The 22,473-nt window shown below is 27.8% G+C and overlaps 1 protein-coding gene across 1 annotated transcript; it reads left to right on the forward strand.

The window, feature by feature from the left end:
- Positions 1 to 8,859: 8,859 nt before the first annotated feature.
- Positions 8,860 to 22,210, forward strand: LOC101235989 (nuclear speckle splicing regulatory protein 1). The gene is made up of 7 exons (XM_065807694.1): positions 8,860 to 9,019; positions 9,407 to 9,506; positions 18,216 to 18,284; positions 18,909 to 19,109; positions 20,059 to 20,123; positions 20,222 to 20,289; positions 20,969 to 22,210. The coding sequence occupies exons 1-7, from the start codon at positions 9,006 to 9,008 to the stop codon at positions 21,994 to 21,996; spliced, it is 1,545 nt and encodes a 514-aa protein (XP_065663766.1). The 5' UTR covers positions 8,860 to 9,005; the 3' UTR covers positions 21,997 to 22,210.
- Positions 22,211 to 22,473: the final 263 nt, after the last annotated feature.

Raw genomic sequence — 22,473 nt, forward strand, 5'->3', positions numbered from 1 at the left:
TAACTACAGTAACCGTAAAAAGTATTACGACAAGTTACAGATTTTATCTTTTTTTATTAAAAAGTTGCGGCCCTAAATAGGGTCTTTAAATTTGATAAGTTTTAGTATTTAATTATGTTTCCGTGAGCTTTTATTACTTCTTTCAGACGATTTTGCATACATGAAGCAAGCCTATTACATAATTCTTCGCTAACTTCCGTACACCAGGTCAATTCGAGAGATTCAGTTAATTTCTTCACCAATCCTGTATCGTGGTGTTGTACCTTGTCTTTCATTATTTTCCAAAGATTTTCAACTGGGTTGAGATCTGGGCTGTTTTCTGGCCATTCTAGAACATTTATATTGTGTTCATTAAGCAAATCCTTGACTTTTTGGGACGTGTTGCATATCATGTTGTGTTCATTAAGCAAATCCTTGACTTTTTTGGACGTGTAGCATGTCATGTTGGAAAATTGTTGTTCCATGGAACCGCTTAAATTGTAGAAGATGGTTATCAAGGACTTTAATATAACGATCTCCATTCATTATTACATTTGGAGGCAAGAAATAAAGTCCCCCGTGTCCAACTGCAGAAAAAAAAAACCCTAAACCATGACACCAGGGGAGTATTTCATAGTCTTTTGCGTGTAGGTCGAGTCACAGCGGTTGCTGCCAATGGGCCGATGCACGCTCATTCGACGACTCGAAAATGTTTCATACTTTAACTCATAGCTAAACATTACTTTTTTTCAATCAGCAACATCACAATGCTCTAAACGCTTAGTAAAATTAAGTTGTTTCTTCCTCATGGCGGCTGTGATGAAAGGTTTTTTTTGCAGCCTATGCTGCACAATCTTAATGGAAACGTTTCCAAGCAACTCAGGATTCTCAAACTTTAATTGGCGTGCAAAAATAAAAAGATTATTAACTATTGTACGTTTTACAATTTTACTTGCATCCTAGTAATTTTTCTTGGTATTCCAGACGTTTTTCCTAATGGGGGTCTTGCGTTCAGGATCTGCCAAAATCGTTTCAGCCATCTTGCTACCGTCGAATGATATCGATTAATTTCCTTTCTTATAACCCTAATATTTTTTTCCTCCTTATGCAATAGAAGAATTATTTCTTCTTTTTTAAGATTACGGAACTTCATACTGTTAAAATTTTCGAAGATAGACGTCTTTCAACAAAGATGCAAAAAATAGACTATTTTGCTGAAAGGAGTGACGCAATCGAAAACGGATGAAAACTCTAATATACTGAATTGAAACAGTTTAGTACGCAATAATATATAGTGAAAATACTCCTCGTTATAATAAAAACGGTTGGTTTTAATTAAATGAGTGTACCTATCTTAAATTGGTTTTTTAAGAGATCAAAATTACGAATTTTTTAACACTTGTCGCAATACTTTTTGTGAGTACTGTATATTATTGAACTAAGTTCTTTTTATAACCTAAATTAATATGATTCACGGTAATTAATACTATTCATATCTTTTTTATACTAATATATTTCTTTTTAGTAGTTTTAATCTTTTGTAACGCTTTTTACCATATATAACAAAGAAGATATAGTTTTATCATCTTATGCGATTAACATAATTTTCCGAATACACAAACATCACAAACATTATTATTTCTTAAAGAAAAATATTTATACATAATATACGCAATAAATTAATTTTGAGATTTAATTTCAACGAAAAAAAGTGAACTTTAATGAAAAAAATCCTAATTTCAATGAAAAAAAGTGTGCGTGATGTGATATGCGTGTTTATTTTTGATTAAGCCAAATTAAAGTACTACCTGCCTTAAGCATGAATGATCCTTCCCAAAGGAAAGTAGGAGTTTATTCAATTAGCTTAATATGTTATAGGAGCACCATAAACTCTTCCATCGAACCTATTTCTGAATTTCAGAAGCAGTAAATTAAATAACTTTCTATTAAAATTAAATATATTTTTCATTAAAACTAAATATCTTTTTCTAGTTCTGGCTCTATTTCATCACCAGATTTAAAAAATAAAATCTAGGTATCCAAAATATTTTCTTAAAAACCAAGTCAGGTGGTGATGCAGCGTTTCTTGATATTTGAGATAGCTAACATTTAGACATGGAGCAGTCTCCAAAACATTTATTTAAATATACTTATATCAAATAAGGATGCTTTGCAAAAAATTAACTCGTAAGCATAAAAAAAAATGGCGACATTGTATACAATTGTATTCGCAGAATTTTTAATCTTTTCTCAAATAAATTGTAATTAAGTTTTATTAAAATTATTACTTGATTGTAACTTTCTTACAAACTTTTTTTAATACAATGTTTTTTGTTCAATATTTAAACTAAATATGTTTTACGATATTGGATTCAACTTTCAGAAGATCTAGTGATAGTGAACTCTTGTTGATTTTCAAGTAACAAACAAGTCTAAATTGAACCGGTAAAGTTCAGTAGTATTCTTTCAAATCTTTCAGCCTTGAAATAGATAGTTCAATGCAACCATTAATGTTTGGTGAGTGTAGAATGTACACTTAAACAGCATTTTATTACCTAAAAAACTTAAAATCTATTTTTCAAATTGTGTGTAAAATGAGTTTAGTAATTTAACATTAATGACGTATGGAGTCGACTCCAACAAGTAGGTATCAAGAGATAAAATTTACAATTTTGCAACTATACAATTATTGTTGATGGATATTTTTGCTTTACTGCCTTGATTAAATCTGTATTTTCAATGTCATTAAATACCTTAAACATTTGAACAAGGTTTAATGATGAAGGTTGACTATAACCAGGGTGTTTAAGGCGGAGACTTGTTGAGTTGTAGGAAGAACAATTTTTTTGTTAGTAGAATACTGTCAATCAGTTCTTTAAATTTTGTATTGATCTGAGCTTGAAAAAATTCTTACTTTTATTACAGCACGGGGCTGTCGAACAAAACTCAATTTTTTTGTAGCTTATTGTAATAATCTAGATGTTATTGTAATAATCTAGATCTCCCTATATTTATGAACGATAATATACTTAATGAGTCACCTAACCATCGTCTCCTAGGACTAACTCTAACTTCCAATCTTCCTTGGAAACCATATATCAAACCCATTGCAAAAATAGCATCTGCTAAGGTTGCATCTCTTTATCGTGTTTGTGACTTTCTTACTCCGGATTCTATTCTTTATCTCTATAAATCTCAAATCCGTCCTTGTATAAAATATTTTTTCTATATCTGAAGCGGATCTTCGAATGACGCCTTTTCTCTTTTAGACAGGGTGCAAAAACACATTGTAAACATAGTTAGACCTGTTCTTGCAGCCAACTTTCAACCATTGTTACATCGTCATAATGTTGTTTTTCTTTCTGTTTTTTAAAAATACTTTATTGGGCACTATTCTAAAGAGCTAGCGTCTCTTGTGCCATCTACTGAAATTTATTCTTGTGCATTTATACACGTCATTTATTAAGTCTCATCTTTTTACTGTGACTGTTCCTATCTGCTCTAAAAATTCTTATTCGTCTAATTTTTTTCCTCGATTATCAGTTTTTTTGAATTCGCTCCCTTCATCTTGTTTTCCTCATTCGTATAATTTGCAATCTTTCAAGTTGTCTGTTAATCGTTATCTTGCTTTATAAAATCCATCTATTTTCTTCCAGTAACTTCCAACTAACAGTGGTTGCTTGCAGCCTTGTTGGAAGTAAAGACGTTTTTTTTTTTTTTTAAAAAAAAAAAAAGATCTGGAACTATATCAACAATGAATAAAAATATCCCTCTGATATACTTCTTCTTTATTTTTCCATTAATTTGATCTCAAATTTACGAATAAAGAAAAGATCAGAAGTGTTGGCACTCAAAACTAATCTGTAATGGAAATGTTCGTTTATTTACCTTATTACCTTAAACTTTTTTAAAATAACAATTTATATGATAATATATTAAATTAATATATATATGTTAATAATAAATATATAATAATGTAATACGTAGTAATGTAACAATATTACAAAAGTTTATTTTATTTGTTTGTTAGGACAATTTATATATTTTGTAACGTTTACAAAAATAAGTTTATTTATTTATTTTTGTTATTTAGGTGCTCACAGAGAACCGCGGAACAGCATTCTACCAAAAAGTTCAAGCCCTATTTTTTACTAATGAGCCATATATGGGTGGGATTAGTGATCGACCGAAATTTGTTTCGTTTGCGGCCACAACTCATAAAACGGATATTTCGGTTCCGGTTCCAATATTATTTAAGATTTCGGTTCTGGCCGTAATTTTGGTTCAAAATGCTACCGAAAATGGATATCTTAAAGCTTTTAAGCATTATCATTTTGATAAAATAATTTTAAAAAAAGTTTTTAAAATTAAATGATAAGCTTGAGAATTAACGGAAATAAGCCATTGCTTTGTTTGAAACGAAATAATTAACAAAATAATAAGCAACAGTTTTTAATTGTAATCACGCGAGAATTTCCCTCAAAAAACAATCTAAATGTCTAATTGTACAACTACTTCAATCGGACAACAATTTCAACACTATAATTTCCTTAAGGAAATTGTAGTGTTGAAATCGTTAATATTTGTCCAAAGAGAGCACATTGTTAATTATTGTCCAAAGAGAATTTTTGTGTAGCAGTCATTACAATAAATATTGGAAATACAATAAACTTGTCAATTATATTTTTAACATTTCTATTTGACGCAAATCAGCAAAATTGAAAAACCGTCTTATATTCCTATTAACAAAATGAATTCAAAAAGAAAAACGAGTTTAGCATGGACATATTTCATAATTGAAGTAAACAATCCAAGAATATAACCTTTAATAATGACCTTTTGTGAAGAATAATAAGAATAATGACCTTTTGTGACTTGTGATTGAGAGTTTTTGTACTTTTAATTGATACATCTTATTTTTTCTCTATTTTTATTCTTGAATATAATATCTTTTTTTTTACTACTTTTTTTTTTTTTCCTAAAATAACCTATTTTCAATATTGTATCTTCTTTTTTGACTAATTTTTTTCCCTAAAATTAGTCAAAAAAGAAGATACAATATTGAAAAAAGTGAAAAAATTTTATTTAATATATATATATATATATATATATATATATATATATACATATATATATATATATATATATATATATATATATATATATATATATATATATATATATATATATATATATATATATATATATATATATATATATATATATATATATATATATATACATATATATATATTAATACATATAGTTAAGAAGAAGATATAATATTAATAGATGCTAATAGTCACAAAAGGTCATTATTCTTATTATTCTTCACAAAAGGTCATTATTAAAGGTTATATTCTTGGATTGTTTACTTCAATTATGAAATATGTCCATGCTAAACTCGTTTTTCTTTTTGAATTCATTTTGTTAGAATGAAATATAAGACGGTTTTTCAATTTTGCTGATTTGCGTCAATTACTTGATTTATTAACCATATATTACTATTATTGTTATGATCTGTAGGGAATCTATGAAAATATTAGGTTGGTATCTTGCCATTCATATCATCTTTGAGCCCCTGTCTGTTTATTATTTATACATTTGTAATTATATTTTATTTTTTGTGAATCGGAATTTTAATTTATATAAACAGCAAATTAAAAAAAAAAAGAAAAAAGAATAGTTTAGTGCAAAATATGCAACGGCAAAGTTTCAAGAGGATCTGACAACTCCAAAAAATAAGGATTATATGGACTAACGTCACACCTAAAGAATCATCATCCTGACATCAAACTTACGCCAGAAAATTCAGGAAATCCAAAAGCTAACGAAGAAGCTAAATTGTAATTAAACAAGAGAATGGCAGTTCCAATCTTCAATACACGATCAAAAAAACAAAGAATTGACATATTAAAATCTAAAATGACAAACTGGGTTCAAGCTTCTTCAAAAATTGACTCTAATTCTGAAAAAGGCCAAAAATTTCACAAGTCAATATTTGAAATGATGGTTCTTGACCTAAAACCGTGGTCTATTATCAATGATGCTGGGTTTCTGAGACACCATGTTCTTGTTGCTCCTAATTACAATTTTACTGGATCCAATTTATGAAAATCAGAAGCTGAAAATATGTCAGTCTGTCTTGATGCATGGTCATCATTTTTTCATGGCAATCTAGGGATGATGGTTCACTTTATTTCCAAAGATTGGAACCGTGTCAAATTCTGCATCTCTTGTTCCCAATTTGATAAAAGCATACCGCAAAAAACATTTTCAACAAGATCGAAACAATAGCAGGGGAATAGGAAATTTCTTAAAAAAATTAAGTTCGCTTAAGATACAAAGCAGCAAATGTAAAGGCCTTTAATGAACCAAACTGTAATTATGTGTCAGCTGGATGCCTTAACCACTCCCTTTAGCTTGTCATCAAAAAAGAACTATTTTCACATCCAACCATAGACGTACTGATTGCAAAGAGTCGAAAACTCTGTTTTTACGCATCCCATTCTACTGCTTTCTACACTGAACTTTACAGACAGCAAGAAATTCAAATGAATACAAAAGTCAAACTTGGATAAAAAAGCGGTGTTGCCACAAGATGGAACTCTAGCTATTATACGCTTGAGCGAAAATTACACCTGAAGCTAGCCAATGCCACCTTAAGCAGGTTTTCTTCAGTAGGAATTGAATTTTCTGTCCAAGATTGGAGCCTCTGTGAACAAGTGGTTAATATCTAAGTGTTTTTGAGGAGGCAACAAAAATGTTGTCCGGTGTTGGCTCTTGCATCATACAGGAAGTATTCCAATTGTGACAACTATAATTAAAGCTTAAGAAACAACCTCTAGCGATATCAGTGTTCAGGAGTTGAAAATTGCTATGAAAAATGCAATGGAAAAACGTTTTTCAGCAATTAAAAAAACAAAACATTATTCAGTTGCTACTCTACTCGATCCAAAATACAAATGATATTTGTATTTTGGATCGAATAACTCAAATTCTATCTGGCAACAATGAAAAAAACGCATCTCTGTTCATATAATGTCAAAAGTTGTTGTGCAATCTCAAACTCAAATAGAACCGAATGCAAGTTCATCTTCCAAAATGATAAAAGAAGCGTTGAATGATTTTTTAGATAACCCAATGGCTTCTCGATGAGTTTTGGAAAAGCTATGAAAAAAATCCAAATTCAAAAATCAAGTTAGCGTTGACTAAGGTGGCAAAAAAGTACCTCACACCACCTCCAACATCTACAGATGTTGAAAGACTGCTTTCTACAGCTGGAGATATTCTCTCAAACGAAAGAAACAGAAACCATCCAGAAAATTTGGAAAAACTATTTTGTCGAGAAAATTTTTCAGGTTTTAGATTCTGTTATTAGTTATTTTTATTAATTTAATATTTTGTTCAAAATAAAACTAACTTTAGAAAACAATATATATTATTGAGTTTATTTTCTGTTCCGGTTCCGGTTATGAATACTAAAAATCAATTTTCGATCCGGTTCCGGCAAAATATTAGTTCCGGTCGATCATTAGGTGGGATGAAAATTAATTTCTGTAAATTTGAAATAAATTTCAAATTTACACAAATGGTTTTTTAAAAACACTAAATAACTTCGTTTTCCGGCAGGTGTTACAGGAATTATGGTTATTAAAATTCTAAATACAAATACTACATTTTAAAAAACAAAGCACTCCATGTTCTATTACTTTTTTGTATGGGTTTTTTTTTATATAGGATTTCATAATAATAAATAAAAAGTTTAGTTTACAAAATATGTTGTTAACTTTTGTTTAATAAGAGAATTGATTGTATCGAGTTCCTTAACGAGTTTAATCTAAATAACTTATTGAGCAAATAGAGATTTTTAAAAGTGTTTAATAACATACTTGTCAGGTCTTGTTAATTTTAAGTTTTAAATAGGTTTAATATTTGTTAGAATTCCAATGAGAAGAACTTATTACTATTAACGATACAATTTTTCGTTTTCATTTTAAACATGAAAATTTGGCAACAAAAAATTAAATAAAAAAATAAGGTGAAGTGAAAACTTATTTTGAAAACTTCTTCTGTTACACTCCTTTCACGTCTATACTGTATAATAAAATAACTCTTGATTTAGAAAAAGTTTTGAATAAAAAATATTTTTAGGGGTCCCAACTATCTGATGTTTATATAATGAATAGGTCTTACATATTGTCCAAAAAAAATTTATTTTCAAAAATATGTTAACCTGGTGCTCAAATGAACCAAAATGTTATGAAAATTTTGAAAAATAGTTTTAATATTATTAAAATCAATTTATAAAGATATTATTTTTGATTTTATTGCATAATTATGCAATATGTTTTTTAGAAAATAAAACATCATTTTTAAATATTTTTAAAAAAGTTAAATTTTTTTACGTAGTTTATAAAAAATCATTACCAAATTAAAAACTTTTACAAGATTTTGGTTCTTTTGAGTTCATAGTTGTATGTTTGGGTACAGTAGTTGACATAATTTTTTCGGATGATATAGGGACTGTTAAACATTCAAGGGTCAATTGAGATCACTTCAAATATTAGTTATTTAAACATTTTTTAAACCCAGTTTTATTTCATATTTAGGAAAAACCTTGGGGTTGTACCTTGGGTTGGAGACCCATTTCCCTTTCTCCCCAAAAAAAAACACAATAACAACTTTTTGGCGGGAGAAACCAAAAATTTTACAAAATGTTCCATTAGATATTCCAAAAAAAACAACCCTTCTTAAACTTGCGAATTGGGCGTTAAATAGCCTAGCCACAATTTTAGGTATAGTAGAAGAAATTAAAAAAAAAAGAAGCAATTTCACCACTACCCTATTTGAAAAAGAAGTCCATTGCAGTCTAAAACCGCACTTAAAACAAATCGACATTGGTCTAACATAAAATCAAGCGTTAAAAAATAAACGAATTTAAGAGTTAACTAAAGGCTCAACGAAGAAGTGTGCGAGTGCGAGTTTTTAAAAGTTTGGTCAACTTTAATAACAAAGAACATAAGATGACAAGTAAAAGGTCTAAAATTTAAAACTAAATCTGCTTATAAATTCTCTCAAAAATTATATCTTGTTAATTGTTTGTAAAATATGAAGCATTTAAGATAATCATTTATATGCATTTTAATACAATTTTTACTTAGGATCTTAAGCGAGAGTTATATTGAAATGTATCAATTGATACGTTTGATCAAACGATACCAGAAAATAAATTTTACAAAAAAACTATTATAAATACACAGTTTTACTCCTTGAAAAGTAAAACACACTGTACTTCTTGAAAATTAAAACAGAGTCTGTTGATTTTTTCAATTTAATGTAAAAAATTTTTACTTCCATTTTTGTCCATAAAGAAGTATAATAGTAAACAAAGTGCTATAATTTTTTTTTTTTGGGTTTTATATAGCTATGGTCTTCTACTTCCAAAGAAAGGATTTACAAAGACTGACCTTGGTAAAGTTGCATCTATCTTTGCCGATAACTCAAGCAGTGAAGATGACGAGGAGGTGTGCATTAATATGGGTTTTAAATAATTTGATTTAATTTTAAAAAACCTTTGGTTAGACTAATCAATTTATATTACATTTATATTACATTTACTTCAATCTTTAAGCTATTATCTTACAAGCATGCACTGAGCATTAGTTTTTTTATAACTAAGTGAGTTGTTAGTTGTTAAAAAAGGTAGAGGGGAGAGTTACCTTCATTAGAATGATTAAAGAATAAATATTTATTATTCAAATTTGACCTGACTATGAAAATATTTATGATTTGTTTAATACAAACAAACAATCCTATTATAATTTTACTCATAGTTTGACTTTAAGTGATTGCTCTGCTATTGGAAATAAATTTGTTTTTGCAAAATTTTGTTCCAATCAAGGCAACCTGTTTCCTAAATTGGAACACTTTGATTCATCGATTGAAACAGGTTTTTTCTTTTAAAAAATACCCATTAAAATTAACAAAAATCAGTTAATAATTATATCATTTTAACATTAACAATTTGAACAGTTCATTCAAAACTTATAATAGGATTAATATTACCCTGGCAGTCTGAAATTCTCCAAACAAAACATTGTCTAAAAGCTTCAACTATTATAGCGTGTTTTTATTTTATTGATTAAAAAGCAATAAATAATGTGTTATTTCTGAGGTATGTACATTTTTTTATGGATAACTTTTAAAATCTGTCGAAACAATGTTTTTCTAGAAAAATACGAAAAATCTTTTTTTTTTCTAAAATAAATGCAAGTGTTCCAATTAAGTTAACTATCCCCTAATAACCTTAATGATTTTAATTATTTTTTGAAATTAACAAAAAATAAAATAAAGTATTTTTTAAATATTTTTGAAAAGAAAAATATTTATAATCCTAATTAGGGTATAACCGATTAGGATTTTTTTGCCGATTCCGGATTTTTAAATTTTGTATTTGCCAATTCAAGATACGATTTGGATAGTTATGTTACATATTTATATTTGATATTTGATGTTATGCTTATTTAACAGTGTGTTAGTTAAATCGAGAAAACCACAGAAATGAGTAATATATGCAAAGTGGTGATTTTCTATAAATACTTTTTGAGTTTTTCTGCTTTATTTTACGAAAAACATATTCTTTTGGTTATTTAGTCTTTTGGTATTTTGTTTTAATTATTTACTTATTTTCTTTATTTTTATTTTTGGATTGGTCTGCCGTTTTAGTATGATACCGATTAATTGGTTTTTAGCAAATTCCGGCCGGTAACAATTTCCGGATCAAGATTCGGTTATGTCCTAATCCTAATAGAATCTAAATATAATCAGTGCCACTCAGAATCTACCTTGCTTGAATTGTAATGCTAGGTTAGTGAGTTGAACAAAAATAGAAAATAATAAATTTGATAAACTTTTTTTTTTTTTAACATCTTCGCTTCCAACAAGGCTGCAAGCAGCAACTAATTAAAGTTGGAAGTTACTGGAAGAGAAAAGATGAAGATTGTAGAGTAAGATAACGATTGACGGATAACTTAAAGGATTGCAAATTATATGAATCAGGAAAGCAAGATGATGGAAGCGAATTCCAAAGAGCTGATGTTCAAGGAAAAAAACTAGACAAATAAGAGTTTTTGGAGCACTTAGGAACAGTCACAGAAAAAGAATGAGACTTAATTGAATGACGAGTAACACAAGAATGAATTTTAGTAGATGGCATAATGGTTGACGATGTGATAATGTTTGGAGGTTGGCTGCAAGAGCAGGTCCAACTATGTTTACAATGCATTTTTGCACCTTGTCTGAAAGAGAAAGGGCATCATTAGAAGAACCGCCCCAGATATGGCAACAGTATTCCATACAAGGCCGGATTTGGGATTTATAAAGATAGAGAATAGAATCCAAAGTAAGAAAGTGACGAGCTTGATAAAGAGTAGCAACCTTAGCCTTAATTTTGCAACTGATTTGATATATGGTTTCCAAGAAAGATTGGAAGTAAGAGTTAATCCGAGAAGATGAAGAGTAGATGACTCATTGAGTACATCACCATTCATAATATAGGAAGATCTAAATTATTGCAATAACGATTGGCTGAAAAAAAATTGAGTTTTATCTGTATTGAAGTTCACCAGCCACTGTGAGCCCCTTGCAGTAGCAGAAGTGAGATCCTTTTCAAGCTCAAACGCCCCCTCCAAGCAATCAGAGAGTGTTGGTTTTTTATCACGACAAGAAAAAATGGTAGTATCATCAGCAAACAATGCCACCTTAGATGTGAGAATATCTGGAAGATTGTTAATGTAAATTAAAAAGAGTATAGGGCCAAGGATAGAACCTTGAGGAACCCCAGAAGTTGCAGAATAAGAAGAAAAGTGCTGTCCATCAAGGACAACTTTTATACTACGATTGGAAAGGAAGGATTCAATAATCTTAAAGATGTTGCCAAATACACCATAAGAAGAAAGCTTATGGAGAAGACCAGCATGCCAAACTTTATCAAAAGCTTTTAAAATGTCAAAAGCGATGGCCTTAACCTCTCCACCTTTATCTAATGCATGATAAAACCTATCAGTTATTACTATTAGCAAATCAGCTGTAGAACAAGATGATCGAAATCCATATTGATGGTGAGAAAGTAAGTTATTAGATTCAAGATGAGAAATCAAGTGTTTGTTAATTAAAGATTCAATAACCTTGTTTATGATAGGAAGAAGACTAATGGGATGGTAGTTGGACGAATCAGATCACTCTCCAGAATTTTTGAAGATAGGGATAACAGATGCTGCTTTCCAGCAGGCTGGAAAACAAGACTCTGATAAGCACTTGTTGAATAGTTTTGAGAGTATAGACGACAGCTCCGGAGAACACTTCTGCAAGACAATAACAGGTATGTTGTCCGGTCCACAAGCTCTAGAAGAGTCTAAGCAGGAAATCACTTTAGATACAGAAGCTGGAGTGATATGAATGTCAAGCAATGGATCAACCTGTTTGTTGGCAATATCAGGTAGAAAGCAACTAGTGAAATCAAGAGATGATATTGATGAAAAGTTTTTAGCAAAAAATTCAGCTTTGTCTTTAGATGAGGTGATAAAGTCTGAACCATACAAGAGAGGTGGAATTATAGATTTGCCCTTATTATTGATACTATTAAAGATTCTCCAGAAGTCACGAGAGCCTAATTTTTGAGATGAGATACGAGATTTCATGACCTGAGAATAGCGGGCTTTGGCGTTAGACAAAACCTTTTTACAATGGTTTCTAGCAGCAATAAACAGGTGTCTGTTTTCTGGAAAATTGTTTTGCTAATAAATATGGAAGTAACGGTTTCGATTGGCAATTGCAGCAGCACAGTGTGATGAAAACCATATATAGACTGCTTCATTTTGAGGTCATATATATATATATATATATATATATATATATATATATATATATATATATATATATATATATATATATATATATATATATATTATATATATATATACATTTTGATATTATATATATATATACATTTTGAGGTCATGAAAAAATTTAAATGCTATATCATATACATAAGGGTACTATGCCAGTACTATAGAGATTTTTTTATGCAGTTTCTTTTAATTATTGTGCATTTCAGTAATTTTTCAGAATTTTTTTTTCTTTTAAAGCATATGAAATTGCATAAAATGTCAAGCAAATTCATACAACAAACTTCTTATTAAATTATTATTTAAAAAAATTTGGTGTATTTATTTATTGTTTTTTTTTTGTTTTTCTTGGTGGTCTTGCTTATTCCTCCATACTTGCTTTTGTACAGCATCTTGAGGAAATTTAATCAAAATATTATCAGCAGTGGATCTCTGAAAAACTAGGCTAATAACTCAATATTTTATTTTGTTGGTACCTATGTAGTATGTAGATTGTAGCAATTTATTCTTGATAAAAGTTTTTCTTGTTTTTGAGCAATCAGTAAGTTCTATTGATGATTCTATAGTAATTGCTACATAGTACATAGTAGACATTAATTATACATACCTATACAAATAGTGTATGTTATATATATGAGTAATATCTCACTCTTTGTTCCACAAAAAATATACATACCTATGTAAATTTATTTATATCTATATATTCTGATTTACTTTCATTTTTTGGGTGGGATTAAAAGAAAGTACTACGATAAGCTTACATTTATCTGCTTTCTGAGGCCAAGTGCAAGTTTTGTACTCCCTGGCACTCCTTTTTTTGGAAAAAGGTTGGGAATTGTAGCTTTATGGCAATAGGGAGGATTTTGTTGCACATCAACAAATATTTAGCTTTTTAATAAATAAGTATATATAATAAATTTATTTTTTGGTATCTACTACCTAAAGCTCCAGCTTTTGATAGGTGCAATAGCCAATCTTACAAAACAACTAATACTTGAAAAATTGAAGTGACAACTTCTGTGGCTATCTTCTAAACTACTGGTTTCTCAAAGCTGAACTAGCCTCTTTTGCCTCTATCTGGTAAGTCTCAACTTAAAAAGTATGAAATGTGTAAATAAAGTATACAATTGTTCAAGTATAAAAAAAGATTTTGATAACTAATAAAGCAGCTTAAATATAATTTTTTCTAAACAAAGAACTTAACAATTTGTCTTTACATCTATAAATGACATACATAGTTTCTGAACCCTTACTTTATTTTGCTAGCCCTAGCTGAAGAAAGATGCTGAAGCTGAAGTGTGAAATTGCTCAAAAAACTATGATAAAAGTTGCCAAACTTAGTTCAATTGCTCACAGAAAATTTTTGGCTCTTGTTCCTAATGATAGGCCAAAGTAAAAGTGGCTGTCAATGGATGAACCTTTCCTCCTCCCCCCATTTCCAAGTATTACAATTGAATTCATGAATGTTAAAAGGGTGGAAGTCCAACTATGTAAACTTTCGGGAAACTGAAAAAAACTGCATTTTCCCCCATAGTAAGTTTTTGTTAATGGTTTAATTTTTTTTTTTATAAAGAGAATAATGTTTTTCACCTTCAAAAAAAATTATTAAACCATTAACAAAAATTCATTACGGGGGGAAAATGCAGTTTTTTTTGTTTCCCAAAAGTTTACATTATTAGACTTCCACCCTTTTTACATTCATCAATTCAGTTGTAAGGATTTTTATCTATAATTTCAGGATGCTGTTTTTCATCTTGCTGTTATTAATCATTGCTCTAAAAGAACTGCAACCGTGGCACAGTAGTAGCGTTTGCATCAAAAGCAATTTTTGTTTTAAAGCCAGTTTTATTTAAGTTTTACTACATCAGTAAAGAAGGAGATGTAAACTTCTTGTTAAATGTCTTCCGCAGTGCTTTGTGATAAGACCAAGTATTTAGGCACCTAAAATAAAAAGGTAAATTTGAAAAAAAAGTTGAACTTTTTTTTTTAATTTACCCTTTTATTTTAGGTGCCAAAATACTTGGTCTTATCATCTAATATATATATATATATATATATATATATATATATATATATATATATATATATATATATATATATATATATATATATATATATATATATATATGTATATATATATTTATATATATATATACATATATATATATATATATATATATATATATATATATATATATATACATATATATATATATATATATATATATATATATATATATATATATATATATATATATATATATATATATATATATATATATATGTATATATGTATATATGTATATATTTATGTATGTATGTATGTATATATATATATATATATATATATATATATATATATATATATATATATATATATATAGATATATATATATATATATAAGTATATATACATGTTAGATTGCTTTATTTTGAGGTTATGAAAAATCACACTGCTCACCTAAATCAGCAGTATAAGATAGATATATATATATATATATATATATATATGTATGTATATATATATATATATATATACATACATACATACATACATACATACATACATACATACATACATACATACATACATACATATTCTTGTTAAGAAAACTTACTAAAGTACACGCTTGAAATGAAAATGGATGTCACATTTAAAGATTATATCCCTTTTTGCTTATTTCTTTTTTTGTAATTAAAAAAAACAACAATAAATAAACAAAACTTAAAAGTTTTTTTTTTTTTTTTTGTAGCCATGCATGTTTTTGTGGCCATAAATTGCTACATATAGAAATTTTCAAGTATTTTTTTTTTTTTTTTGTAAATTTTTTAAATAAATTTAATTGATGCTAATTTAAAACAACTGTTTTAGATTAGCATCTCTAAAGCGCTATTTCAAACACATAAATTTGAATTAGTTTCTGCAAATGCACAAAACATTTTCTTGGCTTTCTTAAATTTGATGTTTAATAAAGTTATAATTATTGCAAAAGCTAAAAGGAAAATAAAAAAAATCTTAAAACAATGTTTTTTTCAGGTAGGTCTACAGTTCATAATGTGTTAAAAGTAACATGATTGTTATGTGCTAATAGCAGGGTATTAGCCTAATTAAGAGCAGGGTACTAATATTGCCTGACACTTAAAAGTAAATTTTCTCAGTTTTTAGATAAGGTCATAAATTATGAGCACTTAAAAAATCCTTCTAACCAAAATAACTTTTAAATTAACTGTCTGAGATACCAAAATGTGGATTATAATTGTAGTTGTAGTTGAAACTATCAAAGTTCTAAACTGCTATAATTGCAAAAAATCTCAAATATTCTATTAAAAATTTTATCTAATTTAACAAAGAAATAAATTGATTTACTGTAATATGTTGTATCTATCTGTTGTATTAATCTTTTCTTAGTATTCACCTCCCCAAGGCTGCGAGTTCTTTTACAATTGAAAAGGGTGCTATTTTTTCTTTTTTTTTTTTAAATTGCTGGTGCAACACTCTCTCAACCCATTAACTATGAAGAATGACAATAAAGACAAAAATATGACAATATATAATAACAATATATGACAATATATAATTAAAATATATGACAATATATAATTAAAATATATGACAATATATTTTAATTATATATTTTCATATAAACCAATCTGTTTCTCTGTAGAGAAATGGGTTGAATTTATTTGAATCATTTGAAGCTAATGTATAGTAATTATAGTTTTGTTTATCAAATTGTGTGAAATAATTAACATTATGATGGCACATGACAGAGTTGCTTTTAAATTGCTATTACAAATGCTCTGAAGAAGTTTCAATCAATAGTTTAGATGAGCAATTTGTAGTGGAAAAGGTTTTTGCTGGTTTTTCTAACATAACTAAATCAAAGTTTTAATTGTTTGTTATCTACACACTATGCAGTTATAATTAAAGTTTCAGGTGTCTGTAGTTCATCTAAGTTGTTTTCTGGCTCTCTCATGAATGTAGGCCTTGTTGAGAATGAATTTCAATTTATAGATGCATTAATAAGTTAAAAAGATCCATACTATAGTATTCTCATATTATAAAAAGTATGATCATATTGTGAAAAGTCAGATCAAGTCATAATTAAGTCAGATCATAAGTACTTACAACAGATTATAAGTACTTACAAAAGATCATAAGTACGTACAACAGGTCATAAGTTCTTACAACATATCATAAGTACTCACAGCAGATCGTAAATACTTACAAAGTCAGATGAATGCTACTGACTGCTACTACTGCTGTTAAATTTAAAAAATATCTGTTTCTTTTCCTGCAGTTGAATTGTCATAGATAATGTCATGATGAAATATCTGTATGCAGGGGCTTTGATACAGATTTATTTATTAAGTACTTACATCAGATCATAAATACATTTATTATGGAAACAATTTTTTATCATGACTCTAATTTTTCATTTTTGTCTTAAAAAAACTGTTTCGATTAAATTCAACATATCAAAAATAATTGTAGGTAAAATACATTAGGAAAGTGCTTAACAAAGCTTGAAAAATTAAGAGTGATTGATTGTGTTATTATTATAAAGTGTAATTATGTGTGTTATTATTATTTCTTGATTGAAGGTCTTGAGGCTGCTTATTAACTTTTTACTACTTAAAATTTAGATAGTTGCTTCTGTCATTAATAAGTTAGGAATAAATTCTATGCCAACTCAGCATTTAAAAAAAAGTTTACATAATAGACTGTATTTAAATAAGACAAAAAGTGCAATAGTATGTTTATTAAAAGTGATGTTTGGTATTTATATTAAAAAAAAAAATACTTAAATCTGCCATGGGAAAGATTGTCTATGTACCAAATTTCAAGTTGATACCTCATATAAAAAATGGGGTGGCATATTTTTGGTTTTTCTGCTGATTTGATATGGAGTGTCCTAAATGTAAATCAAAAAAGTGGTGAACAATTTGTTTTGTTTGCTCTTATACCTTTTTTTTATTTTTATCTAAAAATTAAAAATTTAAATTTCAAAATGCCTCGATTTTATTTGTATTAATTATATCTACCACTTATTTATCAATAATTATCTCTAAGAGTTAAATCCTTTTATAAAGTTAATTTTTTATTGGTGCAAAAAAATTCAAATAAAAAAAAATTGGATCTGGTAATATTTAAATTTTAAATATCAGTAAAATTCTTTTATTAGATAAAACTTTGAATATCAGCAAAATTCTTTTGATAAATTAAACTGTTAAAATTTTGTAAACAACCAAATTTTTAAAATAAAGTTATTGTATGGTTATTTTATTTGTTTATTTTTGATTATTATATTTTTATTTTATTTAAAGAGCAAAGCAAAAAAAGCAGTTAATAAAGACATTGATGACTCCAGCACAAAACAAATGACAATGAAGCAGGTAAGTTTGATTTTAATGATAATTTTTACCATAAATAGCTGTAATTTTTATTTTTAAGGTATAAACACATAAAATATAGTTACAACACATAAACAGTTTGAATATAGTCTATCAGGTGCCTTTCATTCATAGAAATATGCTGAAATAGTCTTAACTATTACTAATATACTAAAATCATAAACCAAAACATAAAGATAATTTCTTTATATTTGTGTCTTTAAAGTATAAATTCAAATGTCTTTAATTCATAAATTCATATATAATATTATATATATACAACCCTCGGAATGAGGGTAGGCATTCGGCAATGCCGACCTAACTGCCGACCTGAAAGTATTTGAGATGGGCAAAAATTTGCCGACCTCGTTTCTATGCTTTATGGTTAAACCTTTGTATCAAATTATTTTTGCCGACCTGATGCCGACCTCAAAAAGATTGAGGTCGGCAAATTATTGCCGACCTCATTTTTCCTAATTCCGAGGGTTGTATATATATATATATATATATATATATATATATATATATATATATATATATATATATATATATATATATATATATATATATATATATATATATTTGTGTGTGTATGTATGTATTTGTATATAAATTATTTGGCTTAAGACTCAATTAGAAATGCGCAAAGCTATTGAAGAAGATCCATCAGTTTATGAGTATGATGAAATTTATGATCAATTGGAAAATAAAAAAAAATTGGAATCTGCAAAAGTTGAAGCTGTTGAGAAAAAGTCGAAGTACATAAATAAATTAATTAAAAGTGCTGAACAGAGAAAAGTTGAAGACGAAAGAAGAAAAGAACGAAAGGTTTGTTTATTTTTATCAAATTTATTAGTGTATTGACGCTAGTAAGAGTAAAAAAGTTTTTTTAAAGATAATAGCACAGATTATTCATTGGGATTTTCATAATTTCAATGGCACTTTTTAATTGTAAAACAATACTGTTGTTGTATTACTGTAAACAACGCCATTGCTATTTGTAGTATTTGTATTGTCTATTAAGACTTGTAGTAATTGTAATTGTAAAACAATACTATTGTTGTACTATTGTAAACAACGCTATTGCTACTTGTAAGAAATAAATAGACTGACTAAGGACTGACCTTTTTTTTATCATATAAATACAGTATAATTTTTAATGTTTGATGTTTATAAATGTTAAATTCACATAAATTTGTTTGTAGTAATTTAAATAAATTATTAAAAAAATTTCATACATAAATAAGTAATGAGGATAGCCACTTCTTGTTGTTGTTGGATTTATATAATTTTTTAACATGGAGCAGTTTTTTGAGGGCATGTTACAAAAATTATCCTTGTAGCTAAATGACACAAGATTTTTTTTTCCAACCCCTCTTTTTATAGTTTTTTGTTGTATCTTGATCAATTTAAGCTAAATATTGAAGAATAGAGCTACATAATTTTACATAAAAATGAGGCGCAATGATTGATTGGATCTGCAATCACGAGACTAACGAATGGAACTTCAATAATGACGCTTATAAATGGTTCTGCAATCATGAGATTAACGAACGGGAAAAGATGATTGATAATACAAAAATAATACTTAAATTGAGAACAGAGACAATAATATTTTGTTTAATTGTTAATGCATCAAATAAGCATATGACTATAAAATAAAATATAATTTATCATAGCATTTTTCAATACAACATGCTATTTATCTTTTATTTAAATAAAATATTTTGATTAATTTGAAACTTTTTTTATTTTTGTTTTGTTTTTTGTAATCTAGGTTCAAAAAGAACAGGAAGATAAAGATGGAGAGTTCGAAGATAAAGAAGAATTTGTTACATCTGCGTATCTTTTTTAAGTTTTTATTTTTATTTTATTTATGAATTTTTAGAAAAAACAGTTTTAACATGTAGTTGTTGCTGGTCTTAACAAAATAACTTTAGTTATCGTCAAAAAATGGAAGAGCGAGCCATAGAGGATGAAAGAATTAGAAAGCAAGATGAAAAGGATGGTATATCTTGTTATTTCCTAATCTTAAATTGAGTATAATTGAAACTAATAACTAACAAAAATATAAAACATATTTTGAGAAATATATTTGAGACTTGATTTTTCAGACTGAATAAATATTCCTTTTAATTCATATGCTCTGCATTATGAAACAAGGCATACAAATTTAAATAATACGGGGCAAGTGAAACAGAAGGGTTTGAAAAATCATATTTTGTGCATGCAGGAGTTAATTTAAAAAAAAAAGTTAGTGTAATAAAAATAATAAACTACGGTCGGCTTATTGTTAATATTAAGCTACATTCGGCTTATTGTTAATAATAAGCTACGGTTGGTCTATTGTTAACTTTGGTTACGGTTGGTCTATTGTTAACTTTAATGATCAAGTTCTTACAATAAAAATTTTGAAATAAGCGCTTTGAGAAATAAAGTTCGATGACTTTAGCTCGTTGTTTTAAAATATATCCGTCTTATTTAATTTTTTAAAGTTTTGTTTATATTTAAATATAATAGCATTTTTCTATTAGTTTTATTTTTTATAAATATAAGGTTTTCTAAAAAATGTTTCATTAAATTAGATTACTCAAGATTACTTTCGTTCCTTAAGCGCCACACTGAAGAAGATGCGGGTGTTGTTAATATTCAATTATTTTTTGTTAGGTTTTTTTTATTTATTTTAGCTGCTGCCGAAGTTACCAAACAAAAAGACCTCAGCATGTTTTATAGAAACTTGTTGACAAAGAACACAGCTATGGGGGGTAGTGGAGAGAAAGTAATAGAAGAAAAAATTGAAACGAAACCAACTGATATAAAAGAAAAACAGCGTAAAACAACGAAGAATGACAGTAGTGACGAAGAGCAACTTGAAAAGTTGAAAAAGAAGAACTATCGTTCAAAAAAAAACAGTGATAGCAGCGACAGTGATACCGACGTCAAGGCAGTAAAAAAGTTACCTGAAAAAATATTATCAAACGATCTAGACAAAAAGCGCAAAAAGTTGAATGGCAAAGAAAACTTAAGGAAAAGAAAAAAGAGCGAGTCTACTTCAGAAGACGAAAGATATGACGAAAAGAAAAATAGTTCTAAGAAACACTGTTCTTCGGACGAAGAGAATCAAAAGGTTAAAGACAAAAAGAAAGTTAAAAAAAAAAAATATGAAAGCGATATATCGACCGACGAAAGTGATACCAAATCAAAATTTTCTAAAAAAGGAAACAAAAAACGAAAGTCTCGTGATCACTCCTCTAGCAAAGATAGAGCAGTTAAATCAAAAAAAATACGCAAAAGTCGTGACAGTAGCTTTAGTACTAATTCGAGCAGCGATGAATCTACATACAAAAAAACGAAAAAAAGGTACTCTAGCGAAAGGTCATCGGACGAAACAAAAAATAAAAATTCAAAAACGAAAATAGACAAAGTTAAAAAAAAAGACTCCGGAAAGCAGAAACACAGAGAATCTGAAATTAGCAAGTCTGATCATAAAGAACATGATAAAAGTAAAAACGACCGCAAAAAAGCAATCAAATGCAGCGATTCAGACGTCGAAAAAGAAGAAAAAAAGAGTGATCCGCCTAAAAAAGATATTAAAAAAAACATTTTCGAAAAACGTAACAATGCGGAAACAATTCATGCAGCTAGAACAAGATATTTAGCACGAATGCAAAAGTTAATTGCTGAAAAACATGCCGCTAGGCGTGACTTAGAATGAATTTTAATTTTTTGACAATTTATTAACAATCTAGCCTAATTACGTTACGATCGGAACCCAATCGAATATTTTACGGATTGATATATATTTTTTAAACTGGCATTTTTTGTCAAGACCTCAAAGTTCTTACTAGAAAACTTATAGTATGTAACTAAGTTATTTCTCTTCTGGATTAAACTTAAATGTCGTTCAATAGAAAAGATTTTTATATTAATGTTGTTTTTTTTTTTTTAATGAAGAAATTAAAAAATAAGTATCATCGATAACAGCTATACAAAACCCGCCTGAGTTACTAGTTCGAATGTACTTGGCTCAGATTATTTAAAGGTTGCAATTTTTTTTTCTTTCTTAAAAATGTTAAAACTAAGCTTAAAAAGACCAAATTTATTAGAGACGAGGATAAGCTTAGTTTATGAGACTCTTAGGCTTATTAGGCGCCAATTTATGCCAATTTATTAGGCGCCAATGATATATTAC

This window comes from Hydra vulgaris, chromosome 10 (assembly GCF_038396675.1).
Source record: "Hydra vulgaris chromosome 10, alternate assembly HydraT2T_AEP".
NCBI lineage: Eukaryota > Metazoa > Cnidaria > Hydrozoa > Anthoathecata > Hydridae > Hydra > Hydra vulgaris.

Excerpts from the sequence above, each read along its gene's own strand:
- LOC101235989 (XM_065807694.1), top strand. Across the intron at positions 9,507-18,215 it reads GCAGTGAAGATGACGAGGAG|AGCAAAGCAAAAAAAGCAGT; the intron begins GTGTGCATTAAT and ends TTTTATTTAAAG. Across the intron at positions 19,110-20,058 it reads AAAGAAGAAAAGAACGAAAG|GTTCAAAAAGAACAGGAAGA; the intron begins GTTTGTTTATTT and ends TTTGTAATCTAG.